Source organism: Marmota monax, unplaced genomic scaffold (genome assembly GCF_021218885.2).
Source record: "Marmota monax isolate L192 unplaced genomic scaffold, Marmota_monax_Labrador192_F-V1.1 WCK01_AAM20220418_F8-fsc00149, whole genome shotgun sequence".
Lineage (NCBI taxonomy): Eukaryota > Metazoa > Chordata > Mammalia > Rodentia > Sciuridae > Marmota > Marmota monax.
In genome coordinates, this window is record NW_026693170.1 from 3,011,951 (window position 1) to 3,034,992 (window position 23,042).

At 51.0% G+C, this 23,042-nt stretch overlaps 1 protein-coding gene and 1 long non-coding RNA gene across 2 annotated transcripts; one reads left to right on the plus strand and one right to left on the minus strand.

Annotated features, from left to right (window-relative positions):
* Positions 1–4,805: 4,805 nt before the first annotated feature.
* On the plus strand, positions 4,806–19,478 carry Cadm4 (cell adhesion molecule 4). Its single transcript, XM_046455659.1, has 9 exons — positions 4,806–4,917; positions 14,669–14,815; positions 15,098–15,250; positions 15,677–15,811; positions 16,158–16,322; positions 16,420–16,510; positions 16,941–17,113; positions 17,800–17,928; positions 18,455–19,478. Exons 1-9 carry the CDS (start codon positions 4,854–4,856, stop codon positions 18,562–18,564), a joined length of 1,167 nt encoding a protein of 388 aa, XP_046311615.1. The 5' UTR covers positions 4,806–4,853; the 3' UTR covers positions 18,565–19,478.
* A 1,639-nt stretch (positions 19,479–21,117) lies between these two features.
* LOC124100115 (uncharacterized) lies at positions 21,118–23,037 on the minus strand. Its single transcript, XR_006854165.2, has 2 exons — positions 22,898–23,037; positions 21,118–22,485 (listed from the first exon to the last, which is right to left on the minus strand). It is a non-coding gene; the product is annotated as an uncharacterized LOC124100115 (long non-coding RNA).
* Positions 23,038–23,042: the final 5 nt, after the last annotated feature.

Consider the following 23,042-nt stretch of genomic DNA (forward strand, 5'->3'; position numbering starts at 1 on the left):
TAATCATTACCTTAGTCATATTGGCAAAGACTATTTCCAAACAAAGTCACATACATAGTTACACCAGTTAGGACCCCAGGATATATTTTGGGGCGGGGCACAATTCAACATCCTTCAGCACCAACCAACAGCTAAAACCAAGGCCTCAAATACAAGACCCCAGATGAACATCCCAGCCATCTCCAACTATTTAAGCCAGAACTTTTGGCTCCCAGCCATTGTGAAGCAGACACACACCAATCCTTCCCAAATTCCTGACCCACAGAATCATAGAATAGAAAGGTTGTAGTTTACACCACTAAGTTTTGGTGGGTTTTGGTGAGATAGCAATGGCTAACTGGGATAGTCATATTTAAAGCTGTCACCGTGGACAAAGACTTTTATTTACTCACTACTGTATTTCTAGTGCCCAGAATATATTTGGAACATCACAGATGAAGAAGAAGGAAAAGAAGGAGAGACTACATCTTTGATGATGTCTTCCAACAAAAACTGAGCCAGGATTTCATTTCTCATGATGCTGGTGTTAGTCACTTTGGTCACTGTGACTCAAATACCCAAAAAAACAATTTAGAGAAGGAAAAGTATATATATATATATATATATATATATATATATATATATATATATATATACATTTTCAGTATAAAAAATTAAATTGTAGATGGACACAATACCTTTATTTTATTTATTTTTATGTGGTGCTGAGGATCGAACCCAGTACCTCACATGGGATAGGCAAGCGCTCTACCACTGAGCTACAGCCCCAGCCCAGAAAAAAGATATTTTGGCTCATGGTTTCAGAGATTAAGTCCATGGTCAGCCAACTCCATTGCTCTAGGACTGAGGGGGGACAGAACATCGTGGAAGGAGGGCATGGCATAGGAAAGCTGTCAAGTCATGGCCACCAGGAAGCAGAGAGAGAGAGAGGAGGAGGTGCCAAGACAAAATATAAATCCCAAAGGCACACCCCAGTGACCTACTTCCACCAGCCACACCCTACCTGCCTGCAGTTAACCAGTGCAGTAATATCTTCAAAATATTAGGTAGTATCTTCAAAATATTAATCCATCAAATGCATGAATCCACTGATTAGGTCACAGCTTCCATAGCAAATCCTTTCACTTCTGATCATTGCTACATTGTCTCCTGAGGTTTGGGGAACACCTCATAGTCAAGCCATAACAATGCTCTACAGCAGAGAGAGAGAGGATGACATTTCCAGAGATGCTCCATATCTAAAACTGAAGATAATTTCATCTTCCCCATGATATCCTACAACAGATATTGAAGCTAGGAATACATCTCTCATGACGCTTTCAGAGAGGCTCAGAGGATAAAAATGCATGTTCCATGATGCCCTCCAACAGACATTAAGGGAAAGGTCAACATTCTCCTAAGTCCTATACCATATTTCTGTGATCAAGACCTTGTAGTAGCCGGGTGTGATGGTGCATGCCCACCTGTGATCCAAGCTTCTTGGAAGGTTGAAGATTGATCAAAAGTTCAAGGCCAGCCTGGGCAACTTAGTGAGACCCTGTCTCAAAATAAAATATTAAAAAAGAGAGCTGGGGATGTGGCTCAGTAATAGAGTAATGGTCTGTCATGCACAAGGCCCTGGGTTTGAGCTCTAGTACTGGGAGGGGGAAGAATAGCCCTCATTGTTACTGGCCTCTGAGTTTTTGTTCAAGGATCTTTGGTTGCAAGAAATAAAATGTGTTTATGCTGATTTAAGCAAAAATAACATTATCAGAAGTTTAGAAGCCATGTAAGACCTAGGTCTCCTGGCCTTATCCAGGACAGGAAACAGAACTGAAAGGTTATGTAAGATCAAAATTGTCTCCCTCTTTCAGAATCGATGTCTCTCTTCTCCCCACATCTCCACCCCTTTCCTTCATTATCTCCTGGGCTTCCATTTTATTTTTCTGTCTCTACAGACTACTTCTTCTACTTCATGCGTACTAGACAAATATGCCCACTGACATGTTAAGTACTGAGAACTACTTGAGTCTTGATTTTGAAATTTTAGCTGAAAGACTAACTGGGTCCAGTTTGGTTCACGGCTCAGCCCATGACCCCCTCTGCTAGGGCTAGGGAAGTTCACATCAAAGCCATCATATGCAGTTGTTCAGGTCAAACATAAGCATCCATTGCTCCTGTCATTCTCATGGTATGCAACCCAGTCGACCAAAGCTGGAAAACAGAATCTGTAAGAGAGATTCTACTACAAGATGGGCCAATGAGACACAATGAAAATTGGCCAGGGGCTTTTAGAGGACAAAAAGTTTTCAGGGCTTTAGGAGGTTTTAGGCAGGGATATGAAGTTCCCCACTGTGCTGAGGGGATTGTTGCTGTTTTTTTTTTTTTGTTGTTGTTGTTTGTTTGTTTGTTTTGATACTGGGGTTTGTACCTGGGGACGCTTTACCATAGAGCTACATCCCTAGCTCTTTTTTCTAATCTTTGAGACAGGTCTCAGTAAGTTACTTAGGGCCTCGCTAAGTTGCTGAGGCTGGATTTGAATTCTCCTGCCTCAGCCTCCTGAGTCACCATGAAAGGCTGCTGAGGGAGTTTCTTAGAGAGAGAGAGAGAAAGGAGGAGGTGCCAAGGACAAAATATAAATCCCAAAGATACGCCCCCAGTGTTTTCTTCTCTCCCCCTTATTCTTCCCCTTTTATCTCCCTATGTCTAGCTCTTCCCATTTATCTGTCTTTATCTCTTCCCTCTCCCTGTGAATCCGGCCCCAGGGGTGCTTGCCAGTCATATTGCAATTTGAGGAGAGTCATCCATCCTCAGGACAGAGAGAGGTCCAGATCATGGTGAAGCCAGTCATACCTGGGACTTTTTGTCAAAGTCCTAACGAACAGAGTTACCCTGAAGTAGGGTAGGGACAAGACTACCACTATCCTGGTGTCTTCAGATGGGAGAAATGATGGGACCCAAAGATGACAGGTAAGAACCAAACCAATATCTCCCAGGATGCCCCATAGCTGTGTCAAAAGGTGTCTGTAAGAGCCTTGAGCAAGGTGCCTATTGGTTCTTCTGAGAAAAGGCAACTCTTAGCCATCCCCTTACAATGGTTTGGATATAGCTTGAGCATCTCCCAAGGCTTCCTCTGTTGAAATTTAATCTGCATCGAAAGATATTAAAAGAGTGGCAATTTAACCCAACTAATTTAAAGGTGGTGACTTTGGGGTGATTAGGATTAGACAAAATCATCAGGGTGGAGCCCCCATGACTGAATCCTGCTGGCTTTATAAGAAGAAGGGGAGAAACCAGAAGAGACTTGTGCACTCCTGGTCTCTTGCTACGAGATGCCCTGTGCCACCTGGGGACTCAGCCAGCAAGAGCCATTACCAGATGCAGTCCCTTGACCTTGCCAAAATAAACCTCCTCTCTTTATAACTCACCCGGTCTGTGGCATGGTGTTGTTTGCAACAGAAAGTCAACTAGTGTACCCCTGATCCAGTGTCCCAAATGCATTTCAAACACTTCTCTCCCACCTAGTCCAAGTCACAGAATATGAGCCCTGAAAGAAGGATTAGAGATTACTCAGCGTGAAGACCTCTTCCTCAGTCCACAGTAGTAAACAGGGACCTGAAAAAGAGCTGTGGTCCTAAGGACAGAGAGGATGCTCAGAGCTGGACACTGGACAGAAAGAGTATTGGAAGCTAATTCTGGTGGGCCTGGATGTAGAGTTTTTAAGTAATGATGGAGATAAAGAGCAAGAATTTTCAGAATTGGCATATCTGGACCTCAGTTTACCAGATTATCAGTCGGGCATGCGAGAGGTTAAGAACTCCTATTTTCCATAGTTTCTCACTCTTCCTGAGCCCTATAAGTGACAATCTGCACCAGGTCATCAGGTTACCACGGAAGTGGGTTCAGGGAAACCCACTCCCAGGAGAAGAAGAGACTGAAATATGCAGAGAGGAGTCGATCTCAAGGATGCCAGGAGAAACGGAAGGGCAGAGAGAACAGGAGGCTGGGCAGGAAAGAGGTGGACAAGAGAGGGGAGTCGGGTCCCCGGGGCCTAGGAGGTGTCCACAGGAGCCTCTCCCTCCCTGGGGCTGAGGACTCAGGCTTCCCTCCACTGGGTTCGCTTTCAGGGAGCCCCTCGGGGGAACTAGGCGGAAACACGAGGTTTGGGGTCAGGACCGACCCACCGGGTGGGCCTGAGCCAGTTCCGCTCTGCCCTGGGGGATCCTTGAGCTGCTTAGACCCCTGCAGCCGGCCAGCCTCTCAGCAGACCAGACGCCTTCACCTTCACCCTCACCTGCCCGCAGGACACCTCTCCAACTCACCTTTTCCGCATCACTTCCCTCCTGCAGTGCTCACACCCACGCTCACCCCTCTCGCCTCTCACACATCCGCACCCCAAACCCCCACCTCACGCAACCCTCCCCGCACCTTAGAACACCCCTCCACAGCGCCCTCCCGCGCGCACCTTTCGCACATCGTTCAGCCTCCCTGGCTGACACTCAAGATGTCCCCACCCTCACTCACGTCACCTTTGCACCTTCACACGGCCCCCACGACCTCTCGCCTTCACCCACCTCCCTGACCTGCCCCCGCCACGCTGTCGCGCTCCGGCGTCCCCCCCACGGGCCTCCGCCCCCCCTCCTCCCTGTCCCCGGGCGCTCGCCCCCCAGCGCTCGCTGCCCTCACCCCCCATTGTCTCGGCCTCTCTCTCGGACCCCACTCCTTTCCCCTCCCCTCCCGGCCCCGGCCCCGCCCCGGCCTCGGCGCCCCGCCCCCGGGCGGGCAGGGGGCGGGGCGCGGGGGGCGGGGCGGGAGGCGCGGGCGGTGCAGGTGCCGGGCCCGGAGCGAGCGGCGGCGGCGGCGGCGGCGGCACCATGGGCCGGGCCCGGCGCTTCCAGTGGCCGCTGCTGCTGCTATGGGTGGCCGCGGCGGGGCCAGGTAGGGTCGGGGGCCGGGGTCGGCCGACAGGGCTGGGGAGGGGGGGCGCGCCGCGGTGACAGCCCGGTCGCCGCGGGGCCGCAGAGGCCGAACAATGCGCTCGGGGCCAGGCCGGGCCCCCTCCCCGGGACAAAGCGCAGCGCGGGCCACGGGAGCCGGGAGCCGCGGGCGGGGGAGGGGGCGCGGGCCCCGGCCGCCTTGCCGCAGCCCCCCCACCCCGCACAGGCCCCGATCTCCGCGGGGACAAAGGGCCCGAGACACCCCCTCCCAAGAAGCCCGCCTTCTCCCGGCCGGTCCCGCTGCCCTTCTGTCCGGTCTTGCGACCCCCTGTCCGCCCCCGTCTGGATCCCTCTCTCTCTCCTTGTATTCCTACCCTTGTCCTCTGTCCCTCAGTCTTGAAGTCCTGTCCCTCTTTCTGTCTGTTCCCCTTTCTCCTTGCCTCCGGATTCCCCATCTCTCCATCCTGCCTTTGTCCCCCACCTTTGTCCCCTGGTCTCTGTCCCCTTTTCCTAGGTCAGTCTGCCCCCTCCCCATCATCCCTATTCACCCTGGTCTCTTCCCCTGTATTTCTGCCCTCCCTCTCTGCCCCCATTCTCCATCTCTGCTCCTGTCTTGCTGTCACCCTGGTTCTGTCTGTCCCTTTTTCTCTGTCCCTCATCTGCCCCATCCTCTTGTCTCTCTGTCCCCTATCTTTCTGTCACCCATTTCTCTAGCCCCCCTCTGTCACCTATCTCCCTCATTTCTCCTTCTGTCTGTCCCACTGTCTTCCTGTCCCCTGTCTCTGCCTCCTCTCTCTTCCCATTAAACGTCCATCCCAGGATTCTCCATCCCCATCCTTCATTCCTCCATCTCTGATCCCTCTGTGCCCTGGAGAGGAATTGAGTCAAACAGGACAGCCTAAGGAGCCCTGCGGGGAACAGGCCGTGTGCATGTGTGTAGGCAAGGGGGAATGGAGAACCTTGGCATGTGGGCAGACACGTGGATTCAGCAAATGCCTCCCCAAACTGTCCCCACCCATTCACACACCCAGGCCATGACTTATAGAGCCCCCTCCAGGACATCCAGGGAGCCGTCAACACACCCTTATAACACACTGTGGGAAGCCAGAGACCCTCAAGAGAGGGTGACCCTGAGGCTGGGGACAAGGTCAGGAAATGTCACCCAAACACTCACAGTCTCATACTGTGTGTGTCTTAAACCTACCATGGATTACCCCTTCCCTGGCAGGTTGAGCCACTTTGGGGGGAAACAGATGATTGGATGGTGGCTGGGCAAAAGCTGGAAGGCTTGATGTACCACAGGGATTTGGGAGAGGAATTATAACCAGGTGGCACAAAGCTGGGGACCTGCATTTAAGTCCTGGCTCTTGCCAATTGCCATAATACCTATCCCCCACCTCTCGGCTTCAGTTGCCTTTTCTGTAAAGTGAGGATGTTGAACTCAGTGACCTGAAAGGGAATGCCTGCTTGGTTGTGAAGGGCCTTCCAGCAAGTTGAGTGCCATGACACTTTCCTCCATCCAAGGTTTCAGGCAGAGCCTCCCTCACCTCTGGACAAGGTGTGGGGCGAAGCTGATCTCACATACTCTGCCTTTCTTCTGTAGTCTTCTGTGGTTCCTTCTTAACTTTTATCAGTATCTCCTTTCTTTGCAACAGACATGCCCCAATTTCCCAGATGACAGCTTTGGTACTTTAGCTGCATTTCCATCAATTTTTAATTTGCTTTATTTTTTTTAGGCTGAAAACCAGATTCATAGGCTCTTGGAACCATTGAATCCAGTAAATAAAGAATCTGTGTATTTAGAATGTTGACATCTTTAGGATTCTAGAATCTGGAAGTCTTTAGAACCCTGATACCTTTCAAGTTCTAGAACCTCGGTGTTAGTATTGTAGAATCTTGACATCTTTAAAATCCTGAAGCATGTCAGAGTTCTTGGATCTTGATCTCTCTGCCTTGAAGAATTCTTGACTGTTTAGAATCATGGGATTTGAGATTCTCTGAATCAAAATGTGGCCTCAGTTGACCACCTTCTCAGTTCAAGATTCCTTTCTCCAACGCTTCCAGCACTTTTGGGAGACAGCTAAGCCTTATCTATAGTTTGATTTTAAAGTCCCTCCTTCCTGTCACCCTAATCTTCTCTGTAAATGTCCTCTAAATTACATGGTGCAGGGCTTTACAAGGGGAGAGCAAGCTTGGTATCTTGGGAAGAACTCTAGGCTAGGAGCTAAGGAGCTGTGTCCCAGCCTCGCCCAGTTCATTGGCATAGTTTTGTCAGTCTCTGTCCTCTCTGAGCCTCACATTCCCCTTCTGTAGAGCCTGGGGCAGGGAGCTGGGGCACATGGCCTCCAAGGGCCCTGCCTGCTTTCCTTTTCATTGGATATTTCTGAATGGTCTTGGCCATCAAGTTGTAGACGGCGTCAGTGGTCTCCACATTCCTCCTTAGTCCCTGCTTTCCTCTCTCGCTTTACTTAGCCAGCAGGAACCGGAATGGGAGATGGAGTCTGTCTGTACCCTTTCAAAAATGTATTTGCTCTTTCCTGGCTTATTTATCTGCTAAGAATACCAGAAGAAGGTGGTGAGATTCATGGCAAAAGAAAGAAGGGTCCAAGATGAGCAGAGGAGAGGAAGTGAGAAAGAGCTGAATTGCCTGCCCAGAGATGCATACAGGGAGAAACAGAGAGCCACAGCCCAGAAACTGGGCAGAACAGAAAGAAGCAACCAGATCTGCAGATACCAAGAAAGAATAAAGAGGCTGTTCGGAGTTGGGGAGCCTGTGGAGGGGGAGCTTGTGATCCCGAATAATGTTTCTCTCCCAGGGTGACTCACTTTTCCCTGCTAAAGTTCTGACCAGCCATTCTGAAAACAGGGGGATCCTCCCCTCATTGTGAGTCACCCCCCAAGGGACAGGTCCTGGGAGATTTCTATCACTGACCCCCACCCACCCCTGAGCTGGATGCTTGAGTCCCCAGCCTGGGGGTGGGGGTCAGGTTCCACCATGGATTTCAAGACCTTAGATAGAGCAGGGCTTGGGCTCAGGGGTGGGTTAATGTCGTGCGAGCCTGGCCTGTCCCCGTCTTGGGGAACACAAAGGCAGCTTTCTTTCTCTGGCTTGGTGGGGGGGTTGGAGTCAGTTAGACCCGCCAGCATCTAATGGCCTGTGGCACCAGGACCCAAGCACCCATGGTCTTAGCTTATGCAGACCCCAGGCCCATCAGAACCAGGCACCCATGCTCTTCTGCATACACCCAGTGGGCCAAGGGGGCAGGGGCAGAGCCTGGGCTTCTCCGGGAAGGGAGTGCATAGAGGGCACTCAGGGTGGAGGATCAGACAGGGGGTGCTCAGTGCAGGCTTGCACCCTTCCGGGAGCAGGAATTTATCCCCCAACCCCATGCCAAGGGTGAGTCCTCCAAAGGACTCCCCGCCTCCTTTCTGGGCATGAGGCCTGGAATCTAGGGAGTCCCGAATATCCCTGGAACGCGGGGGCCACAGGGAAGACTTTGTGTGTGAGGCTGCTGACTCACCCCAACGCCCCCACCTGATGCTTGGGTCCCCAGAGAGAAGGGAGACAAAGAACTGAGGAGGACAGGACTGTGATTCTGGAGGTTGGGGGCTGTGGACCGGAATTGGAAGTTTCCAGGAAAGGAGAGGCTGGGGACCTGGACCTCGGGCCTGAGGGAGAAGGGCTGGGTCCTGGGATGCCTGGGTCTGATGGAGGAGGAGTTGGGTCCTAGACCCCTGGGTCTGATGGAGGAGGGGCCAGGGGTTCGGACTCCTGAGTCTGAAGGAGGAGGACTGGGACCTGGACCTCTGGGCCTGAGGGAGGAGGACTGGGTCCTGGGATCTGTGGGTCTGATGGAGAAGGAGTTGGGTCCTGGAGCCCTGGGTTGGAGGGAGGAGGGGCTAGGGTTTAGACCCCTGGGTCTGAGGGAGGAGGGGCCAGGGGTTCAGACTCCTGAGTCTGAGGGAGGAGGACTGGGGTCTGGACTCCTGGTTCTGAAGGAGGAGAGGGTTGGGAGTCCATACTTCTCGGTCTCAAGGGTGGAAGGGTACCGATTCGACTCCTGGGTCCTGAGAGAAGAAAGGACTGGGTGGGGGGCCCACTCCAGGTTTCCAAAGGAGGAGGGGCTGGGACCCTGATGCCTAGGTCCTGCGAATACAGGCGCCTTTACAAGGCTGAGCTGGGGAAGAATTGATGCTTTGTGCAAGGATGTTCGGACTCCGCCATTGATGGGGGCCTGGGGGGGGGTTCAGTCAGGACGCAGGGATGTACCACCTCCCTAGGGGAGGAAGGGGGGAAGGAGGCAAGGTGCCAGGAGCCCCCTGGGGAGCGGATACAGGGAGGGTGGCAGTGACCTTCCCAGAATGTGACCTTGAGACTCCCTTGGGTATTCGCTGACTCAGGACCCAGGAAGTGCTCCCCCCACCTCGCTTATTCTCCGTGGAAACATCCACCAGCTGTGTACTCTGGACCCCTGGCTCCTGGGTCCAGAGGAGGAGGGGCTGGAGGCTCAGACTTCTGGTTTTGAAGGGGGAGAAGGCTGGGGGTTCAGACTCCTGGGTGCTGAAGGAGGAGGGGCTGGGACCTGGACGGCTGGAGCCTGGGAGAGGAGGAGGTTGGGAGCTAGATTTCTGGGCCTAAAGGAGGAAGAGGGGCGCAGACTCCTGGAAGCTGATGGAGGGGCTGGGAACCTGGACTCCTTGGTCCCGAGAAAGGAGTGTTGGGGAGCTGGACTCTGGGTCTAAGGACAGAGGATGCCAGGTTCCTGGGTGTCTCTACACATCACCTGCTCAGCCATTCTTTCCCAAACCCTCCCCTGTCCCTTTTTTCAGGCACCATCCCCATGACGACTCCTGGCTGTCAACACAGTTTAAAGGGCCAGTGCCCCAGTCCCAAAAGCTCAGCCCCTCTCTGACCAGAAAGGCCCGCCCCCCACCACCCCCCAACCCCCAAAACAAAAGCTCCTGGGACATTAATATTCCAGGCACAGACACTGTTGGTTACTGACTCCTCAGGAGGGGGAGGGAATAAAACAAAAGCCCCCCACCCTCACCCCATGTGCACCCTCAAGCAGAGAACAGTGGATAGATTGGGGGGGGGTGCAGATCCAGAGGTCCCAGTAGCTCCCAGGAGATGGTGAGTTTTGTCACTGACCTGCCTGAGACCCCCCCAAGCCTCATTCTCCACATCTGTAGAATGGGGGGCTAGCATTAGACTAGCTCTGAGGTCCAGGACCCATGGGTAAGCTTCTAGATACTTTTTAAAGCACCAGAACTTGCAGGCCCATTTCCCCAAGCGTGGGGGTCTTCCAGGAGCCTCCCCGAGCTGCAGGCACCCAGCTGATCCCTATGAGGCAGGCACTGGCATCATCTGCATTTTACAGAGTGGGTGATCTAGACTCCAGAAGGTTAGCACACTTGCTCAAGGTCACACAGATGGCACATGGTGGAACTGAGGTCAACCCGGGGTTTAAGATGAGACTAATGAAGTCCCAAAGGCGCCGTGAGGCTGAAATGAGATCCCGTCAGACACAGGCCCTTCATTCAGCAAGCTCCCCAGGTACTCACCAAGGGTCAGGCATGCGCTGGGCACTGGGGTGCAGCAGCAAACCCAGTGGGTTACCTCTCTGGCTTCGTGGAGTATACAGGGACGGGGGACAAACAGATAATATAACAGTCAGCAGGTCACTCAGTGACATTATTCTAGAAGATATAGACCAGTGGGGAGGAACTAGAGAGTGTTCTGGAAATGAGGGGACAAGAAGAGGTGAAGGTTGCTCTGCAGAGGTGTCCGAATTAGAACAGAAGGCAGCCCTGGGATGGTGGAGGGGCAGGAAAGAACATTCCAGACAGAGGCAAGAGCATGTGCAAAGGCCTGGGAGTGGGAGCAAGGGACCTCGAGGCCAGTGAGCACAGTGAGCATCGAAGTACAGGAGAGCCATGGCCAGGGAGCCAAGACAAGGGCCATGTACGACCTCGAAGGCCCAGGGAAGGGGTGGATTTTATTCCTAGTGTAACGGGCAGCCCTCAGAGGGTTTGTGTTGTTTTTGGCACCCGGGGTTGAATCCAGGGGTGCTTAACCTCTGAGTCACATCCCCAGCCTTTTTTTTTATCTTTTATTTTGAAACAGCTTCTCACTTAGTCGCTTAGAGCCTCACTAAGTTGCTGAGGCTGGCCTTGAACTGGTTACCCTCCTGCCTCAGCCACACAAGTTGCTGGGATTACAGGCAAGCACCACCATGCCCACCCTCAGAGGGTTTTTTGTTTGGTTGGTTGTTGTGCTGGGTATTGAACTAGGATCTTGCGCATGAGAGGCAAACGCTTTACGAAAGACCTACATCCTCCTAGTCCCCAGCCTCCTGAAGGGCTTTAAGCAGAGAGGTGACTTGATCTGACTGTTTGAAAGTCCACTTGGCTTCTGTGTGGAAAATGGACTTGGAGGAGGCAGGCACAGGATCAGAGGGACCCATAAGTAGGCTCTCGAAGGGTCCTGGTAAGAAATGATGTTGGAGGAGGAGGGTGGCAGGAGAGGTAGACAGAAGTAAGTAGATTTGGTTATGTTTGGGGGTAAAATGGACAGATATTGCTGATGGACAGAGTGTTGGGGTGAGAAAAAGGAAGGGACTATGGGTAATTTTTAGATGTTTTTGGGCTGAGCAACTGGGTGGATGGTTGTCACATTTATTGAGGTTGTAAAAACTTGGGGAAGAATTTTTTATTTGGGGTATGTTAAGTTTGACAGTCCAGGAGGTGTTGGCAAATAAAAAATAAAAGAAAGAAAGAAAAAAGAAAAGAAACAAATACCAAACTTGACACCCCAATGAAATACTGGTTTAAAAGTGTTATCCTCAGTGCTGGGGTTGTGGCTCAGTGGTAGAGCGCTCGCCTAGCATGCGTGAAGCACTGGGTTTGATCCTCAGCACCATATAAATGTAAAATAAAGATATTGTGTCTACCTAAAACTTAAGAATAGATACTTTTTTAAAAAAGTGTTATTCTCTGGGCTGGGGTTGTGGCTCAGTGGTAGAGTGCTTGCCTAGCATATGTGAGGCCCTGGATTCAATCCCCAGCACCACAAAAAAATAAATAAAGTAAAAAAATCCATTGACAACTAAAAAATATATTTAAAAAAAAGTGTTATCCTGATACATAAAAAGTCCAGAGTAGGAGTCCAGGGTTCTTGCTGCAGCTCCACATCTTCACCAGAGACCCAGACATCTTCTGGCTCTTGGTTCCACCAGTCCTATTGCTCCTATCCTCATGGCACAAGATGACTACCAGAATTCTATGCATCACATCCTAGTTCCAGGTGGTATGACAGTGAACCAGTAGAAAAAGGATTTGTTCCCTTGTTCAGGAAGGAGACACAACACTTTTGCTTATATCCAATGGGACAGAAGTTTTTCACATAGCTCATCTAGCTGCAAGGGAGACAGAAAATAACACTTTCTGCTGGATATAGAGCAACCATGAAATACAATCAGGGTTATTTTACTGGGCAGAATGGATGTTTGGACAGGAAGCCAGCAGTCTCTTATTTCTATCCTGCAGAATTCATCTTTTCTACCCCTTGACCCCCAAATTAGGTTACCTATCCTCTTAACAGGAAAATCACACTTTGATGAGATATTTCATTGATTTGTGTATACTTCCCCATTACCTAAAGGCTTTCCAGGGTAGGGGGCCTCATCTCTGGGTACCTAGTCCCTGAAACCTACTAGATGCTCAGCAAATACTCAATTGAATGAACAAAATCCTGAAACAAAATGTAAGAGACATGGATAGTTAACTGGCATTTAAAGACAACCAAATGTGATCATTTTCCTGCTTTGAGACCTCACTGACCTTTAGGATAAAAGACTTATCATTTGCAATCCATCAGGAGCATATCCCACAGCCCATGGCCAACACTAGACACTGCACCCACCAGCCAGGAGTGGATATGGATGCAGGATATGGAACCAGGGAGACCAGGTGCAGATCCTGGCTCTGACACCCTTGGCTGTGACTGTGGGCAACTCATTCCGTCTCTCTGGGCCAATTTTCTTACCTGTAAAATTGGAACTGGGACTTGAGGCCCTGTGTTTAATCCTTAGCCTTAATTAATTAATTAATTTTAGAAAATGGAAATTGGGAAAAATGGGGATTGAAAATAGCGCATGACTTATACAAGTATTGTGAAAATTAAATGGAAAATATGTAGGTAATGACCTTTAACACAGGGCCTAGCACAGCAGTGACCTGATCATAAGCAGTAGCTGTAGTAGTTGTTCTTACTTTGAAGAGGACAATGATGGTGATGGCAATGCTACTGCTGATTAGTCTTGGCTTTCCATTTTCCCTGTAGGCTATTTCCTCTGATAGTGTTAGAAATACTTTCCTCCCCCCATCCCCCAGTACTGGGAATTGAACCCAGGGCCTCACATGAGCTAGGCAAGTGTCCTACCACTGAGCCACACCTCCCGCCCAACACTGCCTTTCTCACCCCACACTTTGTTCCTCTGATGATTATTCAGGGTAAGTTAACTGCTGTAATAAACAGGACCCCAAATCTCAATAGCTTAACAAAAAAGTGTATTTCTTGCCATGTCACTGTCCTGTATGGGAAGGTCACGGGGAACAGTCAGTCAGGGACTGGGGCTTCTTCTACCTTAACATTCAGTGTTCTTCTAAGCTCCCCAGAGTCATCTCCAGCCACAGAGCCTGAAGGATTGTGAGGGAGATGGTTCAGGTGGGGAAGAAGTGTTTCTGTCTTCCACTTAGATCCCATTGGCCAGAAATCAGTCACATGGTTCCACCCAAGTGCAAAGGATGCTGGGAAAAGTACCATAAGTTTGTTAGGTATCCATTAACTTTACAGTGGAACCGACTTCCCCAAATTTAGTGGCTCAAAGCAACAACCACTCTTTTTGTTCATGACTCTGGGTCCGAATCTGTGCTGGGTTGGGTGGGCAGACTTCTCTTGGTCTCAGCTGGATTCACCTGCATGGCTGTGGTCACCTGGTGATGCAGCTGGGGCTGGATGATCCAGAGTTGCTTCATGCCAGCAGAGGCTGGTTGGTGCTGGCTGCTGGCTCACTTTCTCTAGCCATGTGGGATCTTTCCCTTCCACGGGGCTAGTTGTGGTATCTTCACCCAAGCAGCTCAGGGCAGCAGAGAGCACAAGTGGAAGTAGCAAGGCTTCTCCAGGGCCTGTTATTTATACAATATCACTTCTAGCAATTTCTGTTCATCATGCAAGTCACAGGCCTGCCCAGATTCAAGGAGGCAGAGTAGGAGGAGGAGGAGGAGCAGCAAGTGAATTTGCAAAGGACATATCCAGGAACGGGAAAAATATGATGGCCATCTTTGCAGACAAGCTACACTTGGTGCCCAAGTGTGAAAGATGGGATGTGGTGAATACATCAGCCTCCCACGCCTGTGAATGCTGGCTCCCTCTTTAAGATCCAGATTCAATGGAGTTTTCTCCCAGTGTCTACTGTGACCACCCATCTCCCTGGGCGGTTCTAGTCTCCCCTTCTCTGGGTTCCCAGTGTGTCCTGTGTTGCCACACTAGGCATATACCCTAGATCTTGCTCAGGTCCTCTAGAGAACAGAATTTTCCCCAGGTCTCTAGATGGCAGGAAATGTTGGTGGAATGAACTGAAGGAGAGGGGAAGAAGGATTGGAGGGTTGGATGGAAGAGGAAAGAAGAAAGAAAAAAAATTGAACTGTAGCCTTCAGGGAGTCTCTTGCCTCTCTGTCTCCTGGTCCAGGTTCCGGACAAGAAGTACAGACAGAGAATGTGACGGTGGCTGAGGGCGGGGTGGCAGAGATCACCTGCCGTCTGCACCAGTATGATGGGTCTATAGTTGTCATACAGAACCCAGCACGGCAGACGCTCTTCTTCAATGGCACCCGTGGTGAGTGCTGGGGCCTGGGCTCCTGTATCCCCAAAGAGGACACTGCTGAGTCTGGAGGGAGGAAGGCTCTGGGGACCTGCACACCCAGCCCTGCAGGCAAGAAGGCCTGAATAACCTGGGTCCCCAAAGGGATAAATAGATGGACACCTCAGACTCAGGTATGGCTGGAGAAGAGGCAGAGGGCTGGACTTGGAACACCTGGGGCAGGGAGTGGAGGGGGTGGGGGGGGTAGGCTTGAGGCCAGAACTCCTTGAGCTCACGCCTTCTCTCCCCTCTCTCTAGCCCTGAAGGACGAGCGTTTCCAGCTTGAGGAGTTCTCCCCGCGCAGGGTGAGGATCCGGCTCTCAGATGCCCGCCTGGAAGACGAAGGGGGTTACTTCTGCCAGCTCTACACGGAGGATACCCACCACCAGATTGCCACACTCACCGTGCTAGGTAATGGCTCCCCTCCTCAGACCCAGGCCCTCCTCTTTCTCCTCTGCTTCTCCTTCATCCTGAGACTTTTTTTTTTTTTTTTGTACCGGGGATTGAACTCAGGGGCACTTAACCACTGAGCCACATCCCCAGCCCTATTTTGTATTTATTTAGAGACAGGGTCTCACTGAGTTATTCAGCGCCTTGCTTTTTTGCTGAGTCTGACTTTGAACTCACGATCCTCCTGCCTCAGCCACCGGGCCAGGCCCCTGGTTGTTTTTAACCTCTGGTCATCTGGCTCCAGGAGATACTGCCGGCCTTCCTGACTAGTTTCTGCATTTGACTCCTGACACCTGGAACCCAGGCTCCCTTTGGTCCCTGGGATCTGGCAGCCTGGTTGCCTTGAGCCTACTTCGTTCTCTCCTAACCCCCTTCTCCTTGCGGCAGTGGCCCCGGAGAATCCAGTGGTGGAGGTCCGAGAGCAGGCGGTGGAGGGCGGAGAGGTGGAGCTCAGCTGCTTAGTTCCACGGTCGCGGCCTGCCGCAGTCCTGCGCTGGTACCGGGACCGCAAAGAACTGAAAGGTAGGTACCCAAGGCTGGATGCCAGCGAGGGGTGGGACTTGAGAAAGGGCGGGGCTTAGGAAGAATGCTCATTTAATGTGGGCGGGGCCCAGAGAAAAGTGCACACAGTTCTGACAACTAGCCCTTCAATATGCAGCTATTGAATGAACTGATGGATGAGATATGGGAGTGAAAGAGGAAGGGACTTTGGGAAGATGCACTTGAGCCCCTGGTTTGGGGAGGATTTGGAGGGAAAGAGGTGGGGCCCGTGGGTGGGGCGGAGCTTGGCAAATAGCCTATTTAAGGATTGGTGAGGGGGGCGGAGCCGAAATCCTGGCCTGACAGTGTCTCTGGTGTGGCGTGGCAGGAGTGAGCAGCGGCCAGGAAAATGGCAAGGTCTGGAGCGTGGCTAGCACAGTGCGGTTCCGTGTGGACCGCAAAGACGATGGCGGTATTGTCATCTGTGAGGCACAGAATCAGGCGCTGCCCTCTGGACACAGCAAGCAGACGCAGTATGTGCTGGATGTGCAGTGTAAGTGCCCAGCAGGCAGGGTCCTGGGGGGGTCCCCACACCAGCCACCCTCCAGCATGATGGGGAAACCACTCCTCCTTCTTCCTTCTGCTCTCAGATTCTCCCACAGCCCGTATCCATGCCTCCCAGGCCGTGGTGAGGGAGGGAGACACGTTGGTGCTCACGTGTGCTGTCACGGGGAACCCCAGGTGAGCTCTAAAGCCCAAGACTCCTATCCTTAGAAGAGGGATAGGGACATAGACACCTGAGTCTCAGGAATGAACAGCCTCAGCGAACAGGACTTGGGGTTCAGACTTCTGAGTCCAGAAGGAGAAGAGGGTCTGGGGACCCGTATCCTGGATCCCAAGGAAGGAGGCTCTGGAGCCCCAGGCTCTTGGGTTCTCAGGATGCAAGGGTGACAATAGAAGCTGGGCCCAGGACTTGGTTTTCCAAAAAGGAAAGAGCATGGTGACAATGGAAGCTGGGCCTGGGACTTGCTTTTCCAGAAAGCAAGGGGCTAGTGGGAGCCTCTTAACTGGAGGTCTGGGCGGGGTTAGCTGCATGTCTAGAGAATTCTGAGAAGCAGACTTGGGTGCTGGCATGGGGTCCTAACTTTGCCTATAATTTACCCCTGCCCAGGCCAAACCAGATCCGCTGGAACCGTGGGAATGAGTCTCTCCCAGAGAGGGCCGAGGCTCTGGGGGAGACTCTCACGCTGCCTGGCCTAGCTTCAGCGGATAATGGCACCTACACTTGCGAGGCGTCCAACAAACATGGTCACGCGAGGGCGCTCTACGTGCTGGTAGTCTATGGTGAGCGCAGGCTGCGGCATGCCTGGGGGCGGGACTCAGGGCAGGGGCAGGGCGTTTAGGGGCGGGGCTTGGGCAAAGACTAGTGGTGAAGAACTTGTAGTAGACTTATTACAACTGGGGGGCCAGACGGGGTTCAAATTCGGCTCTGCCTACTTTCCTCCTGGGTAAAGTGGAAATAGACAATATCCCCCACCTCACTGAGTGGTTGTTAAGATTTTATGAACTAAATATGTTAAGCGATTGGAATGCCCCCCCACCCGCACAACATAGGTTGTATGTTTAGCACTTATTACCCTATAACAGGCCCCAGCTGAGAACTTTAAATACCCGGAGCATTTTAGGCGAAGTGGGAAGGGTCCTGTTGCTTGCACATTCTCTGGTGGGGGAAGGTGTCCTCTGCAGGACTGAGTCAAAGAAAAGGGATATACTGTCTCTATCCTCTGGGGAATGGAGGAAGAGGTGGGAGGGAGGGCAGGAATTGGGATCAGGCAATGTACAAAACAACAAGTATTCTTAAAGGAAGGGACATCTGGAAAGAGGGGAACCATGAGAGGGGACTACAAGGTAGCAGTAATTTTGAGGGGCAGGGTACATAAGGAGAGAGGTTATAAGCAGTGTGAGCTTAAGAGTTTGGCAGCGATGGAACCATTCTCTGATGACCTGGGCCTGCTCCGTCTCTCTGGCAGACCCTGGTGCCGTGGTAGAGGCTCAGACGTCGGTTCCCTACGCCATTGTGGGCGGCATCCTGGCACTGCTGGTGTTTCTGATCATATGTGTGCTAGTGGGCATGGTCTGGTGCTCTGTACGACAGAAGGGTGAGTGGGGGCGGGGCCTGAATTCAAGGAAGGGTGTGTGGGTTGTGGGATTCGGAAGGGGCGGAGCCTAGAGCTCAGATTCAAAAGAGGGCGGGCTTAGAGGCAACGTGAGGGGGTGGGGCCTCAACCTAGCTTCGAAATCAGGCGGAGATTCCAAAGGGGTCGTCTTGGTCTAGGACTCTGAAAAGGGTGAGATTTAGAAGCCCAATTAAAGGCAGGGATTTGAATAAAACAACTTATCTTCCTTATTGCTGGATTCATTGGGAGCACAGCAAGGGCACACCACCAAGCATAGGGCTAGGGTGGATCTTTCCATGAACTTTTGGAGCCTTCCTAATTCTGCTTTTACCTCCTTCTCTGCCACTGTTTTGCTCGTCACCGTTGCTATTCCCCGTCCTGTATGTTCCATTTCTCCCTCCTCTTTCACTGGTGTCTGTCTTGTTTGTCTTCCTATCTCCATATATTTCTTTACATCTCCTGGACCCACATGTATGTCCCCACTGCCCTGGGGTCTGTCACCCCTCAGGCTCCTATCTGACCCACGAGGCCAGTGGCTTGGACGAGCAGGGAGAAGCAAGAGAAGCCTTCCTCAATGGCAGTGACGGACACAAGAGGAAAGAAGAATTCTTCATCTGACCCTACCCCCACCCCAGGCCTGGACCTAGGCTGGGGTCCCCCCACTGCCAGCTGCAAGGAACCAGCAAAGACATTTACCAGAGTCTGGGATGGTGGGCTTCTCCCCCTCACCACTAACACCTCAGACGCTTGGGCAGGGATGGGGGTGTTGGATGCCTGGCCAGAAGTGAGGGCCCAGAGGTCTGGGTCCTCCCCAGGCAGGGGCCAAAGGTCCAGATCCCCCAAGTCCAGAGAGGGCAGTAGGGATTGGGTTGGGGGAAGATAACTGGGGGAAGGCCATGGCCCTCAGGCTACAGAACCAGGTCTTGTGGGGAGGGGGTCAGATTCTGGGAACCGTGGGGTGGGCAGGGAAGGGGAACACAGATTTCTTTGGGGATCCCAGACCCCACGCCAGCCATTGTAAGAGTTCCACAGAGCTCTGGGCACCTCTTTGCAAAGCCATGTTTGCACGGTGGGAGGAGGGGTGGGGGGAGGGTTTGGAAACAGGGATTCTGTGTCTTTGTGTCATAACTTTGATGGGGGCAGTGAGGGAGACAGCCCCGACCCTTATCTCCAACCCCGCTTCCCCAGGTTCCTGGGCTCCCCTTCCCTCCACCTCCTCCTCTACCCCTGTCCCACCCATATTTGTCTTTCCACCCACTCCTGGGGGGGCCTTCCCCATCTCTCCTCCAGGCCCCCCGGGGAGAGGGAAAGGAGTTTGGGGGGATGTGTGGTCTCTATGGTTTTATATATAATATATTAAAAAAATCAAAAATCTGTATGAAAATATCAGATTGCACCCCTCCCCCCACTCCTGGCTTTTGGCCCCTTTTTCTTGTTTTAAAAAACACACACATTTTTGTACGGGGCGGGGAGGGGAACTGGGAGGGGGTTTGGCAATCCCACTAACCACCATTAAACTGAGGAGAGAACAAGTGTTGGGGTGGCTGTGTGTCTGTCACTCTGACATTAATCTCCAGGGAAACTTTCACTTGCATCTCATCCTGTCCCTGTCCTGCTCAAAACCTCTCCTTAGCTAGATCAATCAAAGCCCTTTAGTCTAATATCTCATTTATCTAAATTGTAGATGTATTATTTGAACTTTAGATTACAATATAACCGCTTACCAAAAAAAAATAATAACCTCTTACAAACCAGGGTGTGTGCCTGTAGGCTCAGCTACTCTGAAGCTAAGTAGGAGGATTGTCTGAGCCCAAGAGTTCAAGACCAGCCTAAGCCTTAAAAACAAAACTAGGGGCTGGGGTTGTGGCTCAGTGGTAGAGCACTTGCCTAGTATGGTGAGGCACTGGGTTTGATCCTCAGCACCACATAAAAATAAGTAAAATAAAGGTCCATTGACAACTAAAAAAAAAAATTAAAAAACAAAACAAAACAACTAACCTCCATCAATGTGCCAGGTGTTGCTTAAATTCTGTAAAGTTCAGGGTGAATAAGACAGGCAAATGCTAGGTATTATAGGTAGTTTAGCATGTAATGCCAGATTCGTGGGACCCCAATAGACCTCCAGGAGCAGAATCTGATGCAATCACACAAGAGTCGTTATTGCAAGCTGGAGCCTGGACTCACAACCATTCCACACATTCACTGGCAGGAACAAGTTGGGTAGGGGTGATTGGTTAGTACAAGAGGGGGATTCCTTTGAACTGACTGGTTTAAGCCACGAGGGGAATACATGCTAAATGACAGGGTTTCCCAACATGTTATCAACTACCATAAACTACTGGGGGGTCATCTGGCATCCCAAATATTTTCCCTGTCTCATGCTGATTGGTGGTTGCTAGGGGGTTACTATGGGTCCTCACCTAGCTTGAGTCAGGTTGCAGATCTCTCCTGTTATTTGCATTCAAACAACTCAGCAGGGTGGGTATGTGCCTAGGAGTGCTCTGTGGGTTTTTCCAAGGACAAGGGTCATGCCCCCTTCCTTGGACAAGCTTTGAGGTAGAAGCTTTTTTCAAAAATGGAGTCACATCAGTTTTTCAAGCACCAATCTGAAGTTTGATCCTGCTCTAGGTACTGAGCACCTAAAATGAAGACTCCATTTTTACCCTCATGAAGCTTTCCTGAGGAAAACATACTCTAACTGAGGAATTATACAATGTCAGATTGTGATAAGGACCATTAAAGAAAAATTGTAGCTGGGCCTGGTGATACCGCTGGTTACCAGTAACACTATAGAAGCACGCGAGGCAAGCATATAAAGCAGGGTTTATTTAAAAGGGTAACATAGACCTCTCCTTGGAGGGAGCAGGGGGCCATAGCTGGTATCCTGGTATCCCCAGAAGCAAGGGTGTTCTGCCTTTTTTTAATAGCTCTTAGGCTTCCTTTGTTCTCCTGCTCTCTTTTCCTTATCTCTCTCCTTCCTGCCTATGTGACTAGGCCCAGGAGATGCTCAATGAGATGGCCAAAAGGTGAGAAGCAGGTGGGCTAAGTTGGAGTGATCTGGGCTGGAAGGGGGTGTGATTAACAACTCCCTGTAGGGACAGGTTACCTTAACAACAGGTTTGAACAGGGGCAGGTTATCTTGATAACAGTGAAGGAAGGGCTCTAAAGGCATTAGCATTTTTAAAAAAATATTTATTCTCAAGTTTTAAGTGGACACAATATTTTTATTTTACATCTATGTGGTGCTGAGGATCAAACCCAGTGCCTCGTGCATGCTAGGCAAGCGCTCTACCACTGAGCCACAACCCCAGCCCCCTCCCCCTGCATTAGCATTTTAATAGCTCTCCAACTTTCTGGACTCAAATTGGCATCCTTGATCCTACCTAACTCAATTTACCTGTCTATACTGACTGCCTGTCTAATTCTGGCTTCAATGGTGGCAGAGCTATTCAGGAGGCTGAAGCAGAAAAAGCCCAAGTTCTAGGTCGGCTGACAACTTAGGGAGACCCTGTCTTAAAATAAAGAATAAAAAGGGCTGGGGATGTGGATCAGGAGTAAAATGCTTCTGGGCTCAATTCCCAGTACCACCAAAAATAAATTTAAAAAATAATATGTAGAGATGTGCAGTACCATTTTAACATGTTACTATGAAAACTTCAACTATACAGCAGTAGAGAGAACAGGCCATGAAGTCCCATGCACCTTTCGCTCCAGTTTCAACAAACAACTCAAGGCCAGTCTTGCTTTGTTCAAACTCCAATCTGAAGATGCTGTTATAATCAGGGAAAGGCTCTTAAGTTGACATGTGTTTCAAGATAGGAATTGTGAGCACAGCTATTAAAAGATCCGATGGAAAAGCATTTTCAGGCAAAGGGAACAGCAAGATCAAAGGCGCAAGATGGTAAAGAGATTGGCTATCTAAAGTCAAGTGGAGCTAGACAGGAGTGGATAAAAAGGAGGGTAGGTGAGGCCAGAAGGAGAAATAGGGCCAGACCACATGACAGACCCTGAAGCTATGATACATGAGTTTAGGGTTTTTTTGTTTTTTTTTTTTAAAGTTGTAATGGGACTCCATGGAAGAGTTTTAAATTGCTGCGTGACAAAGTTACTTCTTCCTAGAAGGCTGGAACCTTGCAACGGCTTTCTATACTCAGAACAAAGTCTAAGCTCTTTAAAATCGCCCGTAGAATTTCCCTTCTCCAATTGTGTTTCAGGGACAGTAAGCTGCTTTCACTTCTTCAAACTATGTACTTGTTGTTGTTGTTGTTGTTTTGCCTGCCTCTGGGCTTTTGACCTTGATGTTCCTTCTGCCAGAAAGACTCCCATTCTAGTTGGCACCTATTCATACTTGGCTTAAAAATCACCACCTTTTGGAAGTTTTTCCGGTATCCCAGGCTGAGGCGGGCGCTTCTTCTGGCACCCACAGCTTCCTATGCGCCAACCATTCCAGGTGTGACCGTTTTAGGTAGTAGTCTAATTATGTGTAGATCTTCCGTTGACCACAGCGCCACGAAGATGGGGCCAGATCTGTCCTATTCACTGCAAAAAAAAAAAAAAAGTGTTCACCAGCACACGCCTGGCACAGAAGAGATCAATAAATATTTATCCTGCTTGGAGGGGTGTAAAGATTGATAGAGATCATGGCCCTTGCCAACTGTCTTCGGATGTAAACTGATACCCAACTAAGACAAGATTTAGGCACTTGGCACTAGTCTGCAGTTCCTAAGCGCATGCGCTTTACTCAAGCCCCCCCCCATATGCTAATCACTGCGCTCGAGAGTACAGCCTCTCCCAGGCATATGCAAATCACTCCTTCCAGTGCCGGAGGCCCTCCTTTGTCCCGCGCTAGGATTATGTAAATGAGAAGGCCTCGGATCCAGGATCCCGGCCGAGGGGTCGCCCTCCACCCACAACGCATCCCATTTTCATAAAGCGCGTTCCAGCCACGCACACGCACGCGCGAGCCCTGGAGCTTCTCGATCCTTCAGGCCGCGGACTGTACCAAGTAAACGCGGGCAGTGAGGGGCAAAGCACGGCAACCCGTGCGCGGGTTCCCTCCGTGGCCCGACTCGGATAGCCCCTCTTCCCACAGTGCG

Bases quoted from the DNA above. Each gene is read 5' to 3' on its own strand.
- Cadm4 (XM_046455659.1), top strand. From the start codon at position 4,854: ATGGGCCGGGCCCGGCGCTTCCAGTGGCCGCTGCTGCTGCTATGGGTG. The intron at 4,918-14,668 runs GTAGGGTCGGGG...CTCCTGGTCCAG, and splicing joins GGTGGCCGCGGCGGGGCCAG to GTTCCGGACAAGAAGTACAG. The intron at 15,812-16,157 runs GTAGGTACCCAA...GTGGCGTGGCAG, and splicing joins GGACCGCAAAGAACTGAAAG to GAGTGAGCAGCGGCCAGGAA.